Below are 24,537 nucleotides of genomic sequence, written 5' to 3'. Positions count from 1 at the left end.
TTTCTGTGAGATGACCCACACATATCAATATATTTCAAAATATGGTTGGGTGCAGTTATTCATGTGTTGTTAAGTGACACCAGTGTGCTAAAAATGCCTGTAATGATGATTCTAATAATAGGAAAGTTTTATTTTAGACCAGTTCTTGTGTTTCCTCCTCTGACTGGATGTAGAAAAGATTTGTAGCAAACAGAGACTGGTGCATTTTTTTTGTTGTCCCTTCCATCGCTATGGCATTTGATACCACAACATATCAAAATGAAATTTTGAATTTCAGTTATAACTACAGTAGGAAGGAAATCAATTCTAAATTAACTGCAGCTACATAAAGATGCAGATATGTCTACTAGTCATGTTTTCCCTCGTTTGAGCAGGTAAGCCTGGAGAAAAGCCTGTAAGAATCTGAGTCAGTGCGTTCAGCACTTTAGTCTTTGCAAACAGTTTAAGATTCTAATGGGAAGCAGGCAGAAGGTTGATGTCATTAGGCTGCAGAAGGAAGTGACAGGTTGAGGTGTGACTCGCTGCAGTCTGGGTAAGGTTAAGGTAAGAACATGGAACACATGTCAGATCTCTTTCCTTTAACTTCCTGCAGCTGCCTTGAAAAAAGTGAAGGAGGCTTAATTTAAGTCTAAAACTTTCATACATGTAGCAACAGGCATAAACAGTCACAGGAAATGATTTCACTGAATATGAGAAAGACACAGAGTTATAAAGCAATCAGGAAGTAAAACCAGCCGCCAAAGCTGCTGTCCCTGCCAGAAGTTTACGTATCAGCCGGAAAGTCCGAATCATTTTGAGCTTTTGATGAGTTTTAAATTTTTCTCCACCATATAAAACATAAACTTAAAATAATTCCACCTAGTTGTATTTAAGAACCACTACATTTGGATATCGTGTAATTGCACCACTTCCAGCAGAGACTGGTTTAGGTAAATAATTAAAAAAGTGAACTTCCTGAACTTCGCATTTCTCTAGAGCCGCTGACTGCTCAAAGGGCTCGTACACTACATGTCTCACTCAGCCAGATTGACCCTACTCAACACTGATACAGACATCAGTAGACAAACTGGGGTCAAGTGCCTTGAATAAGGGCCCAAAGGTCATTTCCTATCAGAAAAAAAACTTCTTGGTTACATGAAAAACACCTAGGTGTAAATGTGCCAGGTATGAATAATCTTGAGTTTATTAGTTAATGTAGAAGAATCAAAAAGAAGCTGTCCTGTTGTCAAAGATCAGACCACAAAAACGCATGTTTAACAAAATGAAATTCACTCTAAACTGTAAAATAAACAGAATTTAAAAACACATAAACATGGTTGGCAGGTTTTTGCTGAAATAGAGTATTTAATTCTACATTTTTGGTAAATACTAGTCACATTTTGGATTTGTAAATATGTTAAGTAGTCTTTGGCCTATAGTCCACATGTGGATATCTGGTAAAAAAAATTCTTATACTTGACTTTTCATTAATGCAAAAACTCAGTTTCAAATCACTAAAAATAAATACTTATAAAAACTCCAACCAAAGTGGAGATTTGATAAAATGCTGCATTTGTTTTCATGGGAAAACAGAGATTTAGGGTCTGTGACAAATAATGCACCAATATATCTACTTAATTGCTTTGACATGATTCTAAATCAACATCGTTTTGTCTTACTAACTTCATATTCTAACAGGCTATTTAAAAGTAGTTCAACCTATATATTTTTCCACATCAATGAACCTTCTGGTGCCATGTTTAATTTCTGACAGGAAATCCTGATTGCTTTGAAGCAATCTGATTGGCTGACAGGTTTCAGCTTTGTGTTACACTCCCCCCCCCCCTATAGGTCTGGCATGTTTAAAACAACGTTCAGGAGCAGATTTGTCCTGTACATGTGGAAGAAAACTCTCCTGAAACTGATCCAGTGTGTGCCATACTATTTATTTAAACGATGTGGTGAAGACATTTGTTTTTATGAAGACCCGGCTATGTGTGGACAAGGCCTCAGAGCTGCCCCTTAACACCCACCTTTAAAAGTTATAATCAGATGTAACTTTAAAAACATGGTGTGGCAAACAGGGCAGTGGCAGTCAGAACTTAGAGGCAAAAAGAGTTTTTACATCAACAAAACATATTAAAAGCTCAGACACATTTCAATGTTCACAAAAAGTGGGATCTAGAACGACTTATCTCCCCGAAGCCATGTGGTAGAAAGAGCCACATCCAGCTCCATGTCTTTCAGAACTTCCTCTCACTTCCTGGGTATTCTGTTCTTAAAATATCAGCAGAGGCTCACAATATCAGACACGGGCTGTGTTACGGATACAGCTACAGCACTGTTAGGTTTTACTTTAGTCCAATGTTCTAGTTCTTACATGTGTTCCCTAAAAGTCAGTCAAGACACAATCAGGGAGTTTCAGAATGTTTTCTGTACTGCCTGCAGCTGGTTAAATATGATGCGAGACACTCACCTGCACTATCTCCAACATCTCAGCTTTACTGATGTACCCGTTCCCGTCCAGGTCGTACATACTGAAGGCCCACTTCAGCTTCTGCTCCAGCTTGCCGCGGGACGTCACACTTAAAGCGATGATAAACTCCCTAAAATCTATCGTCCCATCACCGTTGGCGTCGAAAGTGCGAAAGACGTGCTCGGCGAACTTGGAAGCGTCTCCGTATGGAAAGAAGTTTCCGTAAATCTTCTTGAACTCCTCCATGGACAGGTTCCCGCTGGGGCAGTCCCTCAGGAAGCCCTTGTACCACTCCTGGATCTCGTGCTCGGTGAAGTCTGTGCTCTCCAGCAGGTCCTGCATCACCTCGGGACGGAGCTTGCTGTTCTGCTTCCCCATGTCTGTTTGTCCTGTCAATCACTCAGCTCGCTGCTGGGAGGGAGACACAGAGGAAAGACGGTTTGATTTTAGGATGCCACAGTTAGTATGCACTTCAGGACGTCTAGCTTTCATCTCAGGAGAACAATTCAAAGTTTACATGTTCTTACATGTTGAATTTTGATAAATGCATGTTACGCAGGTCTAAAGGTGAGGAAATAAAGGTGGATTTTGTCTAACGAGAATCTGTGTCACTTTTGATGTGTTTCTGTTCTGAGTAATGTGAGTGTATTGGGATCAGGAGTGTGGAATTAGCAGAGGGATGGGCAGTTTTAGTTTGTGTGTTGTTACTTTTTTTATATAAATGTTCGTACTTTTCATGCAATGACTATCTCCACATGGAATTTGCTCTACAGTCATATTCAAAAAATTAAAATATGCATTAAGCTGAGTAGACTGACAAAAAAAAACACTTTTACCTTTAAATTTGTGACTTTTCACAGACTTTTTTGTTAGATTTCTGACATTTCTTCAGTTTTCAGATTTTTTTTTCAATTTCTGACTTTTCTTCAGGTTACTGAAGAGTGTTCAGTGTACATTTTGAACATGCTTTTCATTAAGGCTACATTTCTGTATTAAAAAATTTGTTTCATTGGTCTTAAGCAATGTTTTAATTTAAATATGAAATTTTCATTAACTGCAATCAGAAACACCAGCTTTCAAATATCTTCCTGTGTGTAATTAACTTGCATAAAGTGATAAAATTCTGGAAATTAAGTAAACTTTTCAATAATATTCTAATTTATAGAACGGGCCTTTATGAGGGTCACCAAATATTACCTAAATGAATCAGAAAGTAGGCCAAGCTGTCAGTTTGACTTTCCGTTTCAAACATGTCTCTTCGTCAATGCAGGTAGCTCATATTAATGTGAAATTAAGCAATGTTATTGGGCCGTTGTGTGACGTTGATTCAATAAAAGTGGTGCGGTGGACATGGTGTGTGAGAACCGAATCAGTCTTGTGGTTAAACTTTTCAACATATCCCAATAATGTAATCTTTGACTTACCTGGAAAATGATTTTTCTTTGCTACTATGTATTACTACACCACTGAATCAAAAGATACATATCCAATAATGTGGCAGGACCATTACTTTAAACATAAATGAGACTTTTTTCAGTTAATTTTTCGTTAAGTCCCAGCGCTCAGTTTTTATCTGCAGCTTCTGACTGTTCACAATTCATTATAGGCAACTGGAACCAGCAAAAGTTTGCCAACATAAAAAAAAGTGTTGAAACGTGAGGTAGGAAAATGATCTACTTGAATAGTTAAATAGGAAACTTCACAAAGTATGACCCAAAAATTAAAACACCTCAAAGACACCCTCATTTGGACAGAAGAAAATCTATCCTACAAACTCCTGGAGCCCTCCATGGAAAGCAGGTCTGTGTACTCAGAGTAAACACAGCACCATATGCACAGCGTGCCTGTAATAACCCCATTAAACTCTCTCGATTAAACGCCAAATTAGGCTGAGATGCACAAGAAGGAAAACGTGGTGTCATCAAATATTACGTAAGATGAGGTATTTAAAGAAGATCCTTCACATTAATAAATTCTTGAGAAACTATTTCTCCCCATTCAGAAGTTTGTGTTTGTAGTTCAGGTCTTTATGAAGCGGATGCAGCTTTACAATGCCCATTCGCGCTGTTTATACTCAATTTATAAGTTCCTGTTAAATGAGAAATGCAATATTTGCTTAAAATATTCACCCAGACAGAATGGTTGACAAGCATTTGATTGAGGATAAAGTGACACGTCTACTTTCAGGGAACACTGGCTGACTGCAGGCTGAGAGTGGAGAAAGGTCAGCTGAAAATTATAGTCATAAAACATCTCAAGGAACACACCTCAGAGTACTTTTTATCACAATAACTCGCTCACTAGAAACTATACAGTGTTTCATTTTCAAATCAGCTTAATGGTGACATCATGGGCAAAAATTCCCAAGTAGCTCCGTTCATAAAAATGGTTTGAATCTGTATTTTTGTTCACACAGCAGTGTTGGACTTCTATTGAGAGAAATGAGTGACACAGACCGAAAGTCAGTCTGCTGAGATCAGAACAGTGAGAAGAGGCACAGTGGTGATGACTTGAGCCTGTCTCTTTCTCTGCTAGCACAAACAGGAAGTGCCTGGTCATAAAGAGATTGCACTCAAATATCGTTTGTGTCTTTTTGTACAACAAGCGTTCATGCTCGTATTGAAATAGCTCTTAATATTTTGCAGCAATCCAATGCAATTGGGAGTGAGAAATAGCTTAATGGCCGACCTCTTTGGTTTGCACACGCCTCGGTGTTTGAGATTGTATGTAAAGTAAAAGTGTCAGGAAATGAGTCGCTTGTATCCACAAAACCACAGTGAATTAAAGGCTGCAGTTGGAAACCATAGGAGATGAAATCGACTGCACTGGTGTTGGAGTTCACATCCCTTCAGTGGCTGCAGCACTCTCACTTTTTTAACATATCAGTGTTGGCCACTTTCACACAAATTTGCTCTGACTTTTTTGTGTTATGAATATACAGATATACATGCAAATGTAAGCAGCACAGTTCATAAATATTTGTGTGTGTGTCCAGTGTGCTAGGTGCTTTTTTTTTAGGGTAATGTGGTCTACAGACCTGATAGCAGCATTGATGTTGCATTTTTAAGCATTGTGGTTCAGTGAGACAAGCTAAAGTCTAAATATTCACACAGACAAGGTTCTGCTATGTAAGTGTATCAATTAAGATGTTGACTTTTAACTATTTTTCAAGTTGTTTAAAGTGGTTTGGAACACTTGCATAGCATCTCATTAGTTCCCTTAAACAGATTTCTGACCGTAAAATACAAAGTTAAGTACAGGCAGTTGACTGCATTTAGTTTTTCTGCGGTCCAATCAGTAGTTGTTAAGGGAGATCACTCAAAACAGCAAATGCTGCTTTCACGGTTGTGCTGATGGATCAGAGAGGAGTTTTTCAGGCTGCCGTGTCTTTAAACTCCATGGCAAATCAGACAGAAGCGGAAAGCTGGGAATGACAAAGCGTCTAAGTGACCATAACATCCCTAAGCTGTGCTTCTGCTATGGAAAAAAAACGAACAAAAACAATTAGTTCTCCATATGGAGGCAAAGCATGTGCATGTGCTGAATTTATGCTGAATTGTTTAGCTACTTTAAGGTGTTTTTCTTGGATTCCCTAGAGTGTAAATAAATGTTACTTGTTTAATCTTTTTTTTATCAGTTTTTACCAAAAGCTCCTATAAAGAATATTTAATCCATAATTTGTCTTTCCACAGCGTAAACAAGATGATGGTTTAGATTTTCCTCAGTGGTAACAATTCAGTTTGTTGCCAAGCTCTGTATCTATGAGAGTTCCCACCTGACAGTAAGTACTGATACCAAACAGCTGAAACACACACACACACGCACAAACGAATGCACACACACACACACACACACACACACACACACACACACACACACACACACACACACACACACACACACACACACACACACACACGCACGCGTGCACGCACACACACAGTAACAAAGCTGTTATCACCGACCCTGGGTGCTTTGTGACCTGTAATGATGCACTCTACCTGCAGCCTGCAGATATACACCTGTTGCCACTCTACTGCTTTTGATGACATCCTCAGCCAACCAAGGTCGCTGCTGCAAACCGACCTGTGTGACTGTGAGGACACTGTGGGAGTGTGTGTTTGTGTGTGTGTTAGTGTTAAATTACTAAAAAGCAAAATTCCTCAGACAGTTGTTCAAGGTTTTTTTTTTTTTTTTGCTAAATATGCTAAACAACTGTCAGGGACTTCAATGAATGCAGATAAGACCGTGAGTGGACTTGAGAGTATAGAAATGTCAAAATATTTTAGATAATTTAAAGAAAATTTAGCTAATCTTTAGAATACAATAAAAGCAAGTTTCTTCACTCGTTTTTTCTGTCTTAACTCTGTGTGTTTTCTTATTGTGCATGAATTCCTCTCAGATCTATCAGCATGAAAACATCAAAAGGCAATGTGACTGAGCTGTCACTTTACCACAAATACACCACAATCTAAGCAGCTAGCTTAAAGAAATAATAGGGTAGTTAGGCTAGATCGACCTGTTTTGTCTGTGTGTGTGTGTGGGTGTGTGTGTGTGTGTGTGTGTGTGTGTGTGTGTGTGTGTGTGCTGAACTTGTCAAAGACAAGTTCAGCACACACACACACAGTATCTAAGAGACTGACAGCAGCTGACATTAAAATGAGTCGGCATCGCTAAGTGGCAGGACACGTTTCTGTCTTTCAAGGCTGACGCGAGCAGGAATCACCTCTCATTAGCGGTTCCAATGAAGCTTCTGGAAGCTCTTCTAATACAAGGCTGTAGTGTTGGTTTGCTCACTGAAAATGAAGGGACAGTTCCTTCTTCAGATGACACCAGTTATTCACACACACAGTGTATAAAAGCACACTGTTTGCAAATGCAATCTGTGACAAAGATCTCAACATCTGGACACGTGTCCTATGGTTTAATGCAGTGATTTTTAAAGTGGTGGACCCCCATTGGGTGCTCAGAAAGTTGGAGGGATGATGAAGAAAAAGAAAAATAAGAAATAAGAAAAAAAACTAATCTCTTGAATTTTTCATCATTATTTTAGTTTTGTTTTTTAAATACTTTTTTAAAAATAAAGGTTAATAAAAATCATTCTAAAAGTTGATGTTTCTTTACATAATTTGTAGCGTTGTGAGTTTCAACAGGAAGAGGTTAATGCTCTTTTGGGGACAGTGGCATGGAAAGATTTGGAGGTTTGGTCTAATGAAGCTAAAATAAAAGTTTTTAACTATATTTACAAAATATTAGCAGAATGTATTTATTTTTTGTACAGTTTTGGCTTAATTACTGCTCTGAATATGTTGTTATTTCAGCGCAAATGGCCTGTTTGAGTCTGCATGCTAATCGATTGATGAATTGTTTCAGTACTAGTTCTAGCAGTGTAACACAGTGTGTAACCAGCCCACTATGATGTAAAAAAATAGAAATCTTACTTCCAATGGCTGAAGGTGTACCAGCTCAATTTTTAAGTTTGACACTTGAACGATTAAGTAATTCTGAGAAGGTTTAGAAGGACGATCTGTGATGTCAGCATCATGGTCTGGGAACACAAGCATATCAAAAAACGGTACGTTGAATAAAATGGTGTAGGCGAAATCTGACGTCTAAGACGTACAAGTTATTACATTTTCAAATATCAGACCTGTTGTGTGGTGTATTACGTCAACAAAGTCAAACAAATCAGATAGATTTTGGTTCTTACTCAAGGTATTACATTTTGGTCAGTCTTTGTACTTGTACTACATTTTGTCCAAATATTGAATGTTTTTGTTGATTAAAAGTCACATTTTCTTTTTAAAGCAGAAGCACCAGCTGCTCAAAGCGACTTGAAATCCCCTCAGTCACAAAGGGCAAACATTTAAATCAAACAGCTTTTCAGATTCAGATAGGAACACAAGTGCCCCCTGGCTTGGATTCAGATGTTCATCTCAACAGCCAAACCACCAGTTTAGAGGCAGATACTGTCCAGCTCCTTCCTCCGTAGAGACTCTTGGGTTTTATGTAAAGCCCTTCTGAGACTGTGATAAAGCCGTTTGAATAATAGCAAGATTGGGTCTGGTAAGATACCAGCAAACAGCCATGAACACTAGAACAGATCAAACTGCAGACAATGCTAGGCAAACATTATGTCTATGTCAGGTATGCCTCTTGTTTTCCTGAATCATGTCTTTGTTCTCCTATGTCTCTGCTCTGCAGATGACCTCAACAAATATTTTCTCTCTGCCATTCATAAATGCCTCATCACTCTCTCGCCCTCCTGCCTACATCTTCCATACTCTTTATCCTCTGATTTAATTCAGCCTACACATGACCGTCTCTCTCTTATAAAGCAATTTCTCTGCTGTTACCATAGTAACATTTGGCAAAATCACACAGCCATTGATGGCTGAGGGCTCACATTCGAATAGAGGCACATGCACAAACACACACAACTTTAAAAATATTATACGATAGCCCAGCCAGTGCTGTGTGTGTGTGTGCGTGTCTGTGTGCGTGCATGTAACACACACACATTCCTGTGTGTGTAGGAGGATATGTGGGTGTATGAATTTAAGGTGTGCAACAAGTACACAGCTGTGATCCACTGTTATAAAAATTAATAAATATATATTTTTAAAAAAAAACCCGTAGCTGTGAAGCAGCCAGTCATGTATAATGGATCTGATACCAGAGCTGAATTGCTCACTCAGAAGATCAAATAGAAACAGTGATATCATACACAGACTGGATGTGTGTCAAGACTGATCCCAGTCTCTTCCAAATAATGAGTCACAGTGAAGTGGAAGAGCTTCTAAACAGGAACGCTTCAAACTTACAGTGCTCTCTCTCTCTTTTTTTTTTTTTTTTAAACTGCAGGAATTTGGTGCAAAGCATGTAAAGTAGCTGGTACATAGAGACTAACAGGACTTAAAGGGGTACTGCACAAGGATCGGGATACGTATGAACGGACAGACGTACATACGGATGGACGTATGGACGGACGTCAGTCAGTCATGCTTATCCCTAGAAGGGGTGCGAGGGATGCTAGTGCCTACTTCCACCGGTCAGCGGGCAAGAGGCAGGGTCCAAACCTGTGAAGCTGTTGGTGTATTTAAGTGTGCTGTACTGGTGCAGTTATTAAATAAATTAGTAATTCAGTACATTTTATGTCTGTGTTTCAAAAACAGAAACATTTTAAGTTAATTCAGCTGTTTTTCTGTATCGGATTAGCCGATACTAAACCTCAGATATTGGTATTGAACGTGGAAAATGTGTATCGGTGCGTCCCTAATGTATAGCTTTGAAGTCCAAACCATATCACTATAAAGACAACATTAAGAACTGGCTGTGGCTACCATCATTAACACTATGAAATTTTATATAGTCATTTAAATGCAAAAAAAATTAAGTTTTCAGTGAAGTTTGTTTGATACAAGGGGTCAGAGGTCAGCAGCTGTAACAATCCAAAAACCATTTTGGATCCCACAATTTTTTCTGAGCTGTAAAACTTACAAGATGAATAAAAAACTATGTACAAACAGTTAAAAAAAGAAAAAGAGAAAAGGAAAAGATACTGCTATACTTCTAAGTCTCAGAAAGAAAACAGAAAATTCCCTCCGTCCGTCTGTCCAGAGAGTTGACCTTCTTCGGTGCTATCCACAATAACGGCTAATTTGTGTAATATTATTTCATTACTAAGAAAGGGTGCGGATTAAAATGAACCCTCTTTTCTGGCTGCAGACCCTGTGGAGTCCATCCAGCCTCGGACTGAACCACATTGATCCTCAGTGCTGGATTTGAAGAGCCTCCAGCATCAGGCTCTTGACTCCAGCTGTGCTCTAATCCCCTCAGACAGGAGAGGCTTCTGTCAGACAAATCCAGCCCAAATGACACACAGACACACACGCAACGGTTGCGCATGTCCTACAGCTGGAATATATGATGCAAAACCTGTGATCAAATGTTTATATGAAGTATAAGTACTTCATCATGGAATTATTTCTTGCACTCACAAAGATACATTTTAGTAAACACAATCTGATTTTGTTTATTTCAACATACTGAAAGGCTATGCATAAAACGTGAAGATGGAAAAAATGAAAATCCACACAGGAGGTAATGTAGTTATTTGATTGTGCTATAAAATGGCACTATGAGCTTGGAAAACACATAACACTGCCCCTTTAAGCCAACATACATTAAGCAGGGTGCATGACATGGGTAGGAGAGAGATGGGGGAAAATAAAAGTGAAAATAACAATAGAAAATAATAAAATGTCTAGTGAAAGGATGATTCTGTCAACCTGCATAAAAGACAAATATCCCTATTGGCTAGAAATGAATCATTACAGCTATTCCTTTCGATTTGGCTACTTAGAAACAAAGGAGCCTATTTCAGCAGGGGGAAAAAAACCCACTGTCATCTATGGTGACAAGTCTCAACCTATAGCCATTCTGCAACATTCCACAGCTTCAAAGACAATCGCAAAAGAAGAAACCTCTCCCATCAAAACTTCCTGCCAAAGGCTCGGGCAAACGAGGGGAAGCCACTGAGACAGACGCTGGCCAGCCTCCAGCCAGGAGCTGGAAGCAGGGTGACAGTGACGGGGGTGGATGAGTTTTGTATGAGTTGGACTGAAGCCAGATTTTCCAGGATCTGAACTTTTGTTTGTTCCCTGTTTGCACTCACAAGCAGCCCTCTTCTTGTAGAAGAAAAGTGCATGCGAGCGCATGAGCTGGTTTCCTTCCAATCAGCAGCGAACCCGACGGCGCAGACCGTGTCTGAACTCCTGTCACATCAATTGTTGCTGCTTGCTGGTTGGCTAACTTGATGCAGCCCACAGTGGGTATTTTCAGCCCTTACACTTTTAAATTGCCTCCTTAGCCCTCATTAGGTTGCTATAGTAACAGACTTGATAGAAGGAGGTGGAGAAGGCAACCAGATGAAGTGCCTTATTGATTCAGGAGAGCAAGAGCAAAAAGCTAAGAAGCCTAGATGACAAAGTTATTCAAGTCCATTTCATAATCAATTTAAGGCTGTTTTAATTGAATCTGGGAAGCAACAGTGTGAATATCTGTGGAGCAGCATATTATAAAGAAATATTCACAGGGTTTCTGCAGGTTTCACCCAAACAAACTCAAGACTTTTTAAGACCATTCTGAATTAAACACAAGACCCATATTGCGAAAGAAATTTACAAAATGGAAAATTTTGGTACTACACATGAGATTAACTATAGATCTTGTCACATTCTTACTTTAGTTGAAGACATTAATTAATGTTTTGTGTATTTGCCATTAAACCTGCATCTGTGTCTCTGTAGAGAACTGTGGCTCGCTATTCTCATTTGGTTCCACGCTCCATTTCTTTCCCCTTCCTTCTCAGCTGCATTTCCCTACTTAGCAGCAATTTTGTTGAAATAAAATTCTTCAGCAGATAAGACTGGTGCTATCTAAAATAGACCTAGCTAATAGAGTATTATACTACCCTATTAGTATCGTAATAGTTATTATTATTACTAACTACTATAATAATAGCTATTATAATTACTATAATAGCTATTATAACTATTAAAGCTATTAATAGCTATAATAGCTGTAGCTATTATACCCTATAGCTAGGGTGTAACAGAACTGCCAACTAGCTAGCAGGTTAATTAAACCATAGCTGTCTAGCAAGGGTATAGCTAGCTGCTATTTTTTTACCCTCGCTAGCTATTTAGCAGGTCTACTATATCCTAGCTAGCAAGCAAAGGTGTAGCTAGCTCCGATTAAATAGCTGGTATTATTCATTATTCATTTATGCTTGACCTGATGAGCAACACCAGTTCTTACTCAAAGACAAATCTTAATTGAAGAAAAAAATTCTAATTCACAATAATCTATTTTTCCTATTACATATCTGTTTTGGAATCATAAAAAAATTCTGAATATTGAAAATAACTGATTTTGAATGTATCAATGAATTGTTTTCTGGAACATGCAGGCTGAAAGGTTCTGGTAGAGTTTTCACACAGGCCTCAACAAGGATGTGTGATGGAATCGGTCAGAGAATCAACATTTAGCTCAAAAATCAACTGGATATAAAACAGAATGAAGCATCAACAGAGCATGAAGCCAAGATTCAGGCAGTCTGCAGGCACCACACCGCACAGAATCATGACAAACGTGTTCAGAATCATCAAGAAAGGCTATCATACCGTCTTCATCAATGTAGCCCCACTGGCAAAGGCGTTCTGGGCGAAACTACTGTGAGGGGACACAGCCTCCTGCTGCGTCTGTAAATGTAACCTGAAACTGTATTACACAAGGAGGAAGCCATACATCAACTCTGTGCGGAACTCTGCCAAGTTGGAGCACAAGCTTCACAGACAGAGAGCATATGTGGCTGACAAGCCTGCTTGCAGTCTATATTTATCTCCTATTTAAGATGCAAGAAAAATCATGAAGGAAAAGAGTCAAACTGTACTGAGCAACAGAAATGTTTTATTCAGTGATAATTTTATGAGAAATATCTGTAAAACAAGGTGATGTAGCACCATGCTCCATATTAACTTCCCCGACTGGGCGTGTTGGTGCCTTTAACTTAACACCACCAACATTTATCTCACCATCTTTATTATCAACATATTATCTGTTTAAATGTCATATTTCTTTTTTTTTTCTTTTGTTACATGAACAAAAAAAGAACACACATATCAAAAGACAAACAGAGAAGAAAAATGTTGTGTTTCTGTCATTTCTCTTCCAGATTAGCGGTATGATCAATACGGATACAGGCCTGTCACAATGATCAATTTTGCTGGACAATAAATTGTTCCAGTAAGTATTGCGATAAACGATAATATTGTTGATTTGAGACTGTTTTCAGGTAATATATTGCTAGTGGCATAATAACGCAAGTTCATCCCCTCAAAGACCAATAACACTGGAACTGGATGACATTTTAAATATCTAAAGTAAAACATGGCAATCAAAATAAATAACAACAGAAATAAAAACCACACGCAACCAAAACCATAAATAAAATCAAATATGAAGTCTCTGTGAACAAAACTGCCATTCAAAAAATATTAATCACGAGAATGGAAATTATCAAGCTCATATTAATTTATTACACAATCACTTGATTATTGCAAAAATGCTTTTATGCATGTAACAATATAAACATTCTTGTCGTACAAATTTTTTATATTGGAAGTAGTTGGAGGATCATGTTTATTTAATGACTTATTGCATGAGCAGGTTTATTCCAGTGTGATTTTAATTGCTTTTCTTAGTTAACCAAAACACCACAATTGTGAAATTGGGTTTTTCGACGTTAATACTGAAAGTTTTGTGCACATTTGTAAAGGAAATGCAGCTACTGCTTTAAAGCACACTTCTTTAAATAAGGTGAATTTTGAAGGAGCCTATTCCAGTAACAGAAAACCTCCTGAGTTCAAAGACACTTTATTTATCCTGATGGAAAGCGACATATTGTCATAACTCGATACATCCAAGTATCTTCAAAGAGTTGTCGTGGATACTCATGGTGTGGGCAGGAAGGATCTTCAGTAGCAGTCAGTCTCGCCATGAAACTGAATAGGCCTCTGACTGAACACTGTTACTAACAGCTCAACATCCCAGCAGCAGCAGAGACGTTATTCCACAGTAACATGAGCCGAGCAGAGGAGCTGGAGTTTTGTTCTGCTCTGTGTCCAAGAAGCCTCCGTTTCAACTCATCTGGGATGTGAGGTCATAGTTCAACTATTATTTGAGCTCTTGATGCTAATCAGCCGCTCCCAGTTGTAAAAACAATACCTTGTTGCCACGGTTCCGCATCATAGCAACTGTCCGAAAGTAAAACAGTGAGAGCAAAAATCCTTCCAGATGCACAGCATCCAAAACCTGAGGGAGTAATAAAAAAACGAGGTGTGACAGTTGTACGATCGTGCAAAGCTAAATTAACCGTAATAAAATGTTGGCAGATCTGCTTGTTAAAGGAATAACGGGGAAGGAGAGCGAAACGTAACACCGGGTGTGTAACATGGCAAGAGATGGGCAGTAAGAAAGAGGGAGGAACGGAAAGAGAAAATGAGAGGCAGCAGCTTGGAGATATTTCTGATTGATAAATGCCCCAGGGGTTAGCAACAAGCTTGTGCTTCCTGTGGTCAAGGAAAAAGATAGAAACAGGAAATAACATCATGGAAAGAAAAATCTAAAAGGAGATTAGTGACATCACAGCGCAGGTCAGCGGTCAGGATGAACCCGCTAAACTGGTCAAATAGTTTTTCAGGGTTAAGATTTCTGAATTGGCCCACCAGCAAACCGTTAGGAGTCATTTCCTGTGTTGTGCTAAGTCAGATAACATCCTGCCACTGTTTCATGTAAATGTAATTATCTCTAAAGATAGAATAGGATGACTTTTTGCCGGTCACATTATAATGCCACTGTAAGAGTAATTTTTCTGGATAAAGAATGGTGGCGTTCTGTTCTGACATCGAGTCGATGCGTCACGTCTGAATGGGAGGCCAGGAAACGTCGTGTTCCATTTATTCACAGCATAACAAGCCGGCGCGGCTCTGAAAAAGCTTGTCGTTGCGATCAAATGCCATCGGAAATGCACAGATTTGGAGTCATTAAAGTCAAACAGCAACTTTGCAATGCAAACTTTCTAATTCCATTATTAGTTCTCGGGCCTACGCAGCGTTTATGCAAAGCTTTAGGCAAATCAGCAGATAGAAAAACACTTCAGCCAAATGCCTGGGATCAGATTTTGCAGGCTTTCCTCGATGCCTGACAGATAAAGCTAAATACACAGCCGACATGGAAAAAATGTGCAAAGTGGATGTTTCTGTTAAGTTTCACCAGCTGCTCTCTGCACACGCACACACACACACACACACACACACACACACACACGCACGCACACGCATATGCACACACACACACACACACACACACACATACTTGTATTAGGTGAAACGTGAGGACCATTTTTAGCGAGTGACTAGGTGGTTACGCGTGGGGACTCAACTTTCTAAATGAGCTAAAGACTCCATTTTAGGTTTGGATTTTTTTTAGGGACATTGGAACATGAAATATCATCTTTAACATAAAAATTTATAAAGTTTAGAAAATCAAAAATCTGTCAGGTTTTGGGTGCACGTGGGGACTTGTCCTTCACCAACTACCACCAGGTGGCACTGTGTAATTTTTGTGAACACAGTTTGTTAAATATGAGCAATCCTAGTTGTTTTAAGTCAATAAACTGCATTATATTAGATTTGTTTTTGTTTAATGATATTTTAAGTTCCTGGTAACCTGCTTAAAGCCAACCATCAATATTGGACTGCATTTTCAGGTTGTATGTGAACCATTTTATTACACAATTTCCAGATATACGTAGTACAATTCAACATGGATATACATATATGAAATGGATTCATTGATTTGCATCCATAAACATTAACATACAAACTTCCTCTTCTATGAAAGTATGCATACATACTTGGATTACAAAACTTGACTACAGCTGTCTCAGAACTTCAAAACTGGCAGAAACTCCAAACAGATCCGGGGTGGTAATGGCACTAACAAATGATCAGGTTCTTTAACAGTACCAAAAAAGTCAACGCTTACCTTCTTTTGAAAGTCTCTCGTTTTAACGCATCTATGCGATTTTTCACATAGAATTTAACCCCTTGCCATGTCCTGTCCTTGAGGGCCACTGGCGAGGTTTCAATGCACTTCATACAGTCATGGCCAAAAGTTTTGAGAATGATTCAAATGTTAATTTTTACAAAGTCTACTGCTTCAGTTTTTATAATGGCAATTTGCATGTACTCCAGAATGTTATAAAGAGTGATCAGCTTAACAGCAATATTTGATTTTGGGTCCATGGCCTGGAAACTCCCCAGATCTTAATCCCATTGAAAACTTGTGGTCAATCATCAAGAGACGGGTGGACAAACAAAAACCTAGCAATTCTGACAAAATGCAAGCATTGATTGTGCAAGAATGGACTGCTATCAGTCAGAATTTAGTCCAGAAGTTGATTGAGAGCATGCCAGGGAGAATTGCAGAGGTTCTGAAGAAGAGGGGTCAACACTGCAAATACTGACTTGCTGCATTAACTCATTCTGTCAGTAAAAGCTTTTGTTACTCATAATATGATTGCAATTGTATTTCTGTATGTGATGAAAACATCTGACACATGAAATCCAGAGGGCAGCAGTTCATGTGAAAATATAATATTTGTGTCATTCTCAAAACTTTTGGCCATGACTGTACACTGGGCTTTCTCAGGAACCTTTCCAGATTCAATACAGTCCATGAGCGTTTTCTCCACCGCCTGAATTTCTTCTTGGCTCCACTTGAGTCTCTTCTTTTGTGGTGGGCCTGAAAAATAATTAGGGGCACATAAGTGTTCTTCAATGAAAAAAGGTTTCAGTCTGTGTGACAGGGCAAGTTATAAAGCTATCACAAAAACATTTTTTAATCACAGCTGTAGTAAAGTATTTAATATTAAAGGGTCAGTTGTCAGCTGTAATAGTTGCCACTGATGAAGCTGACAACTAGTAATGAGTGAAAACATTAATCTCACCAGTCCTTAAAAAAGCATCAGCAGGTACCCTGCCAGCATGCCTAGGTGGGCCCCATGTGGGGGAAAGGAGGGCTGATATATGGGTCCCATATGGGTTTGTCTGCGGGTTCCACAATGGACCCACATGGGTTTGCCCATGTAGGGCCCATGTAGGGCCACAGCCCACATGGGCCCTACATGCCCTATATGGTGGGGGCCCACATGGGTTTGCCCATGTATGGCCCATGTGGGCTGTGGCCCTACATGGGCCCTACATGGGCAAACCCATGCCGGGCCATTGTGGAAACCGCGGACAAACCCACATGGTCTGCCCTCCTTTTCCCCACATGGGGCCCACCTAGGCATGCTGGCAGAGATGTGAATTATGGCATAAAAACAGAATCCGACGCTGAACAGTGAAAAATGAACACATGATGTGAAACATGATGATTAGGCAGCGCAGCAGGTGATGAGTGAAGATAACTGAGCATCAATAAATGATAAAATAAATCTAGAAACAGAAAAGAAACTAAAGTGGACATAGCAATAAACCAAGAGAGGACAATACTAATCAAAGGAAACTAAATGGAAATTAATGAAGAACAAAATGCAAGAATAAACTAAGAAACTAAAGTAAATACAGAGGAATAAACTGGTATGGCAAGACCTTTCGATCAATAATTAATACATAGGATGTATGGCAAGAATAAACACACTATTTCCAGATAAAAGGTAAAATAATATTGTTGAAGTGCCATGGGTTTGCTGAGACCATATCTAATATTGAGAATAAATATATCTTACAGACCATAACAGTAAATAACTTATCACTTATTTATGTTTTTAATTATATTTGATATATTTATTTCTTCAATATTATTTTCATGTCAGTGTTAATGTCATGGTGGTGTTCAGTGACTCCATGACACTTTCAGTTTGACTCATTAGGATTTGATGAAGAACCAGATTTGTTCTTTGTAATTTCTGTTCAGTAAAACTATTAATCTATAATCAATAGACAGGTCTATATAAAGAAATAATCCATATTTCTGTCTCATATTTGTGTGGCATTAAAAGGAACTTTTGTTTTTCCACTAAAAGCTCTGGTTTGCACAGTAAATGCCATTTGGGTGAAATTTTATGGATGATGCTCTGATGTCCCATTCTCCTGAAGGCAGCACAGAGCTGCACCACAAGAAACTGACAAACATTGAACAGAAGAAGAGTTATGATTAATGTAGTTACAGTTCTATCCATGTTTTAATGCTGCAGAGTTCAGTTGGTTTGCAAATAGTCCAAAGTTTAAACTGGCATGTTGTTCATCTTTTATCTCCTCATTTTGTGGAATATTTAACAACTAGAAAATGGCACAAAATAATAATATTTTTTCCACTCTGATTGGCTGCTGTTAGGCCTACCGATGTTAACCTGAATGTTCATTGCATTTTTCTTAGACGCCTGTGAAAATAATTTCTATTCCCATGACTTTTTGTTCTCTGGGAAATTATTTCTGATGATAAATACAGAAACAAGCATAAAAATCAAAACATCTACAATCATCAGTTAAAAAAAGTGTAATACTATGATATTTATAGATAAACTTACAATCAGTTCTTGTGAGCTCAGGCACGCTCGTGTCCCGTACTTCAGCTGGTGTTGGACCAAGGATGACGGTATCGTCGCTCTCATCGGATGACTGTTTCAACTCCTAAAAATTGACAAGTTAACAGTAAAATGCCTAAATTAGCTGTTACAACTTAATACAGAGCTACAGAGTCAACTTCAACTTCATGAAGGTATTTAGAAATCCCAAATATGTCACATATTAACAGCATCAAAAGTGTACAGGCTCCATCAGATTACACTGGAGATTCTGCATTTCATGGTGCATAATATGAAAACACAGCACTTAACAGAGGGGGTGGGAGGACAAATAAAGCAAAAGCCTTACTTATATATTTAATACTAACCATGAAGTGATCCACCCGGATCTGTCACAAATACACCAAAAGCTAATATTCTGCTGTGTCCAAATTTGACAGTTAAAAATCAGACACCCACACAGGAGTTAGGTACTGACCGCAGCAAATTACATTTGGACTATGATATCCATTTTCACCTAATCTGACCTATTAACTGTAGGTTAAATGACACAAACTATGCACATTGATTTTATACTTCAACATGCAGGGTTTCCCCCAGAAAACTTGCTAAACCCGGTGGTCGGGTGCCCAGGCGGTCCACCGTGTTTTTTGTATTAAAAGATGTTAAGTTGACAATAAAAGTAAAAATATCACTGGGTAATTATGTTATGGGAAAACATCATCATTGAACTGCTATATAAACCCACAACTAGTCTTAAAAACAACTAATCAAAAAATACAATTAAAATGAATATCAATTCTGTCCACTTCTGTTAAATCCAAATTAAGTCAGCAGCTCCATTGGGCCCCCAGAGCTTCAGAGGCCCCATAAATGCTAATATTTTAACACAGACCACCATTTGTTTATTGAGATTATCATTGCTGCTAAATTTGACATAATGGTTTCAGCATACATAAATTAAAAGGCTTTAAATTATTTGACATTTATATGCAAGACAGTGGTTCTTAACCTTTTTTGAGGTACCAAACCCACCAGTTTCATATGCGCATTCACTGAACCCTCCTGCAGTGATAAATAAAATATGATTTCCCCAACTAGAAGAACAACTAAAGGAACAACTAGACTGTTACTAAATAAAATTAGCAAAGCTATAAGAAGTCAATAACAGATGAATGTATAAAGGAAAGCAGTTGAACTGGGTCCTACCAAAACATCTCCCGCTGTCAGAGATGACAAATGTGAGAGTGAGACATATTATCTATCTATTAGAGGTGTGCCGATCGATCGGCCATCGATCATAATCGGCCGATTTCCGTGAAAAAGTGTATGATCGGTGATCGCCGATCACGGTATTGGCACATCTCTATCTAGATTCATACTTAGATACTGGCATATGCTGCCACCCCTGAAAAAATCCCTGCCCTCCTCTTGTCACCCCATAAATATTTTGCTAGATCTGCCCCTGCACACCTCCCTTCTCTTACCTGTGCGGTTATGCACAGGTTACATTAATTTAGCTGAAACAGTTATGCAAAAACAATTTAAAAGTGGGAAAAACACTGTGGGCTAATGCATCTTTCCCTGAGATAATTCACCTTTTAAACTGGAACAGCCGTCACTCCCATCACTGGATCTGCATCTCTGGTTGGGATTTTCCTGGAAAACCCCCCCCCCAAACATTCAATGATTATAAATGTGTCAAAGCCCTGAAATTCATTTTAACAAAGCAGATTCACTCTCTTCCCCTCAACTAAAGTTATGATGCTGAAGTTAGTTTCTAATTCACAGCTCTTCCCCAAATATCCCAACCTTTATTATTCTAAAGAGAATGTAGTCTGGTGTAATGTGCCCTGAAGGCCCCCCTCCCAGCAGAATCAACCTTTACCCACAAGGTATCCATTTACTTCAGCCTCATGTTTTAGATCCTCATGTCTATCGTCTCTCCATTCAAAACACATGCAAAAAAGCAAAAACCCTCTTCAATCACACAAGCAGGGTGACTGAAAATAGTGCATATTTCATTATTTCTGCTTTATGAGGTTTGCAATTTGCTAACTTAGCTTTTTATATTTTGCATTTGAGTCTTTTTTTTGAGCAGTCATATTTTAATATATTTTTTAGGTTATCACTTTTATTTTTATTTTTCTTGTAAGACTGCACATCAATAAATAAAATATAAAACATGCATGTTTCTTATTAGCTGTACTAGGCTAATGTAAGCTAGCCATCCAAGTGAAGCACAATTGAAACAGTTTTTACAGATCAACACGTTTAAACAGCATTTAAAAGTATATCTGACCGAGTGATATAATGGATAAAAACTAGGAGTCCATTAAGATAACTATAATCTTACCATTTTTTTAGATCAATCCTCGTCATACGTCGCTCCTCATTCCTCGGATGTGTTAGCATGAATCCCCTCCTTCGGTGTGCAGTAGTCAAAAAGGAGCGCTTGATTTTTCCTCCGGCACACGCCGGAGTTTCTGCTTGGTTGCAAAAAGCATTGAGCTGAGGTTGACGGCCCAGCCCTGTGTTAATAACTAATGACACCTTAACTTTGGCGTCACAACTTTCCCGCGCCATCAATTAAGTTTTAAAACTATGAAATTAATAAGTTACATTTTATTATCTCCCACAGTAATGCTTCAGGAGACAAAATTATTCTTTGTAATGGAAATTTTGTAGGTTCAACACCAGTCAATTCTGCAAAGTTTGAGAGCAAGTTATGGAGGAATGTTGAGGGGGGATGGGCATGGGTGAGGTGGGGACGTCAAATCTCAGGAAGTGTGTGAGATGGCAGCCATTATAGAGAGACTGGGGATAGAGGCTATAGCATATCAGAAAAACAAGATGTGGAAAAATAAATATATAAATTAGGAAAGTTGAAAGAAAGTGACTGAAGAAATGTGAGCCAGTCAACCTGTTTGATTAGCATACTGATTTTGTTATTTTCCCACCGTTCTTTATCTTCAACCAAGCATGTTGAGGGGGATGGGCATGGGTGAGGTGGGGACGTCAAATCTCAGGAAGTGTGTGAGATGGCAGCCATTACAGAGAGACTGGGGATAGAGGCTATAGCATATCAGAAAAACAGGATGTGGAAAAATAAATATATAAATTAGGAAAGTTGAAAGAAAGTGAAGAAATGTGAGGTGGTCAACCTGTTTGATTAGCATACTGATTGTTTTTATTCTCCAACCATTCTTTATCTTCAACCAAGCATGTTGAGGGGGGATGGGCATGGGTGAGATGGGGACGTCAAATCTCAGGAAGTGTGTGAGATGGCAGCCATTACAGAGAAACTGGGTAGATGGCTATAGTACATAAGAAAAACTATATGAGGAAATGTGAGCCAGTCAACCTGCTTGAGTTGCATGCGGATTCTTTATTTCTCTTCTCCCACCATTCTTTATTGTCAACCAAGCATTTTCCTTAAAAAGTTCAAACATGCTATACTTTATAGTTCAGCATGTTTCCCTCCAGGCCATGGAGGGAATGTTGAGGGGGGATGGGCATGGGTGAGGTGGGGACGTCAAATTTCAGGATGTGTGTGAGATGGCAGCCATTACAGAGAAATTGGGTGGAGGCCTATTGTAGATAAGGAAAACTATATGTGGATGAATATGTGGATAAGATTACTATTATACTATTATATTATTATACTACTATATATTACTATTATTATACTACATGTGGATAAATATGTGGATAAGATTTTTATTTCTGTTAAATTTTGTATGGGCAAGTCACTTAAAATGATGGACAACACTGCTCTTTGTTTTATGCTTTACATAAAACAAAGAGCAAATAAAGGATTGTGTTCAGCAGAAAGCTTCTGCACTTAATGCACCTAATACCGTCATTTCTACTAAGCAGGCCTAAACATGACCTGTTTGACTTGACTAATGAACATGGAGTGAAATACTTTCTCTTTAGGAATTATTCAATTAGTTTTAATTCAATTTCCAGACATAGAACTGCTATGTTTACCATTTTATTAAGATTCCTGTTTCTTTCAGTCATACCATTCCCCTAGCACACAATGGGATAGAACAGTACCCCATTCCTAGAACTGTTTGATAGAACGTCAGACTTGTCGCATGAAGAATCAGAATCACTTTTATTGCTATTGCTAGTATACAGGGTCATGTGTTAGGAAATTGCTTTGATATATTGATGCAAAATATGACTAAAAAGTAAAAATATGTATGCATGTGCAGAATAGCAGGTAGATAAAGTGGCAGTGTTATGCAACATTCAATTATCTATTGTTAACAGTCTAATGGCTGAGGTAAAGAAGCTGTTCTTGAGAAGTGTTAGTCGCAATCCAACCTGCACGACCTACATCCCTGAAGTACAGGTCATGTAAATGTTGGAGGTTGCACCCAATCACCTTTTCATCAGTATGCATGATGTGTTGTAATCTAGGTTTGTCCTTGGTTGTGGTTCCATTGTACCCAGTGACAGAGGTGGTGAGGACGGACTTGATGATGTCTGTGTTAAACTGCACCAACACTCAATTGGCAGTTTGAGTTCTCTCAGCTGCCATAGCTAGAACAACTTGTTCTGGGCCTTTATGATAAAGGAGCTGATGGTTGGCTCCCACTTGAAGTCCTGGATGATGGTAATGTCCAGGAAGCAGAATGAGTCCAAATTGGAGATAGAAAGGACTCTGAGAGGGGATGATGGGTCTGTGACTTTCCTAAGTCTATCATTAACTCCACTGTCTTCTGGGTATTGAGCTTGAAGTAGCTGCACCAAGCCACCACCTCTAGTGTGACCCTTTTTTATTTTAGTTTCCAACTCCTTTATCCATGGAGGGTATTCTCTCTGTGTTATGGCCACTCTTCCATCACAAAGGTCCAGAAAACAAAAATGCCAGAGTAGTCCTTCAGGAGAAGGTTTTTGACTCACTCAAAAACAATAAAAAGCACTCACGGAGACTTTTCCTGTGTCAAAGGAGTTTCTTTTACTTATAAAAATAACAAAAAATAATCTCCGAGTTGACTTCAAATAAAACGTTAATTTGCGGTACAAAAACTGTTTCACTCCTCACTCCTTCACCCAACAATCAGATCAGCCCCAACAGCTGCTTCTGCCTGTTAATCACTGCAGGAGGAGGGTCTAAGCAAAACAAATAAATACATACATACATAAATAAATAAATATACAACAATAGAGGTACAATACAACTGGAGGTGGGGCACAATGGCGAGCGCCTGGTGGCCGGGCTTTTACCCACGGAGCCCGGCCGGGCTCAGCCCGAAGAGGAGACGTGGGTCCCCCTTCCAATGGGCTCACCACCTGTCGGAGGGGCCAAAGGGGTCGGGTACAATGTGTAATGGGCGGCGGCCGAAGGAGGGGACCCTGGCGGTCTGATCCTCGGCTGCAGAAGCTGGCTCTTGGGACATGGAACGTCACCTCTCTGGTGGGGAAGGAACAGGCGCCAGTGTGCGAGGCTGAGAGGTTCTGGGTAGAACCTCTCAGCTTGAAATAGCTGAGAGGTTACTCTCAGCTACTTCAATCTGAGGTTACTTCAAGCTGAGAAATAGTCGGCTAGAAATAGTCGGCCTCGCCTCGACGCATGGCTCTGGTTCTGGAATCAGTGTCCTTGAGAGGGGCTGGACGTACTTCCACTCTGGAGTTGCCCACGGTGAGAGGCGCCGGGCAGGAGTGGGCATACTTGTTCACCGGGTTTACCCCGGTGAACGAAAGGGTAGCCTCCTTCCGCCTATGGGTGGGGGTAAGGGTTCTGACTGTTGTATGTGCTTATGGGCCGAACAACAGTTCAGATTACCCACCCCTCTTGGAGTCCTTAGAGGGGGTACTGACCTGGAGGGGCGTGGTTGGGAGGAACGGCCCCCCCAATCTGAACTTGAGTGGTGTTCTGTTATTGGACTTCTGTGCTCATCACGGATTGTCC

At 39.2% G+C, this 24,537-nt stretch overlaps 1 protein-coding gene across 9 annotated transcripts in view; it reads right to left on the bottom strand.

Annotated features, from left to right (window-relative positions):
- Window positions 1-24,537, bottom strand: part of ncalda (neurocalcin delta a) — an 81,647-nt gene that overhangs the window by 10,262 nt on the left and 46,848 nt on the right. For 5 of the 9 annotated variants that reach the window (XM_015009399.2, XM_015009401.2, XM_015009402.2 and 2 more), the window contains one exon: window positions 2,456-2,866. In XM_015009399.2, coding sequence (XP_014864885.2) covers window positions 2,456-2,833 — 378 coding nt within the window. In that variant the 5' untranslated portion in view covers window positions 2,834-2,866. The remainder of the gene's footprint in view (window positions 1-2,455; window positions 2,867-24,537) is intronic. The other 4 variants (XM_015009400.2, XM_088006050.1, XM_088006052.1 and 1 more) reach the window with 1 other exon arrangement.

This window comes from Poecilia mexicana, unplaced genomic scaffold, assembly GCF_051168715.1.
Source record: "Poecilia mexicana isolate PSO_F unplaced genomic scaffold, ASM5116871v1 scaffold_6, whole genome shotgun sequence".
NCBI lineage: Eukaryota > Metazoa > Chordata > Actinopteri > Cyprinodontiformes > Poeciliidae > Poecilia > Poecilia mexicana.
This window is presented reverse-complemented; position numbering and strand designations above follow the sequence as displayed.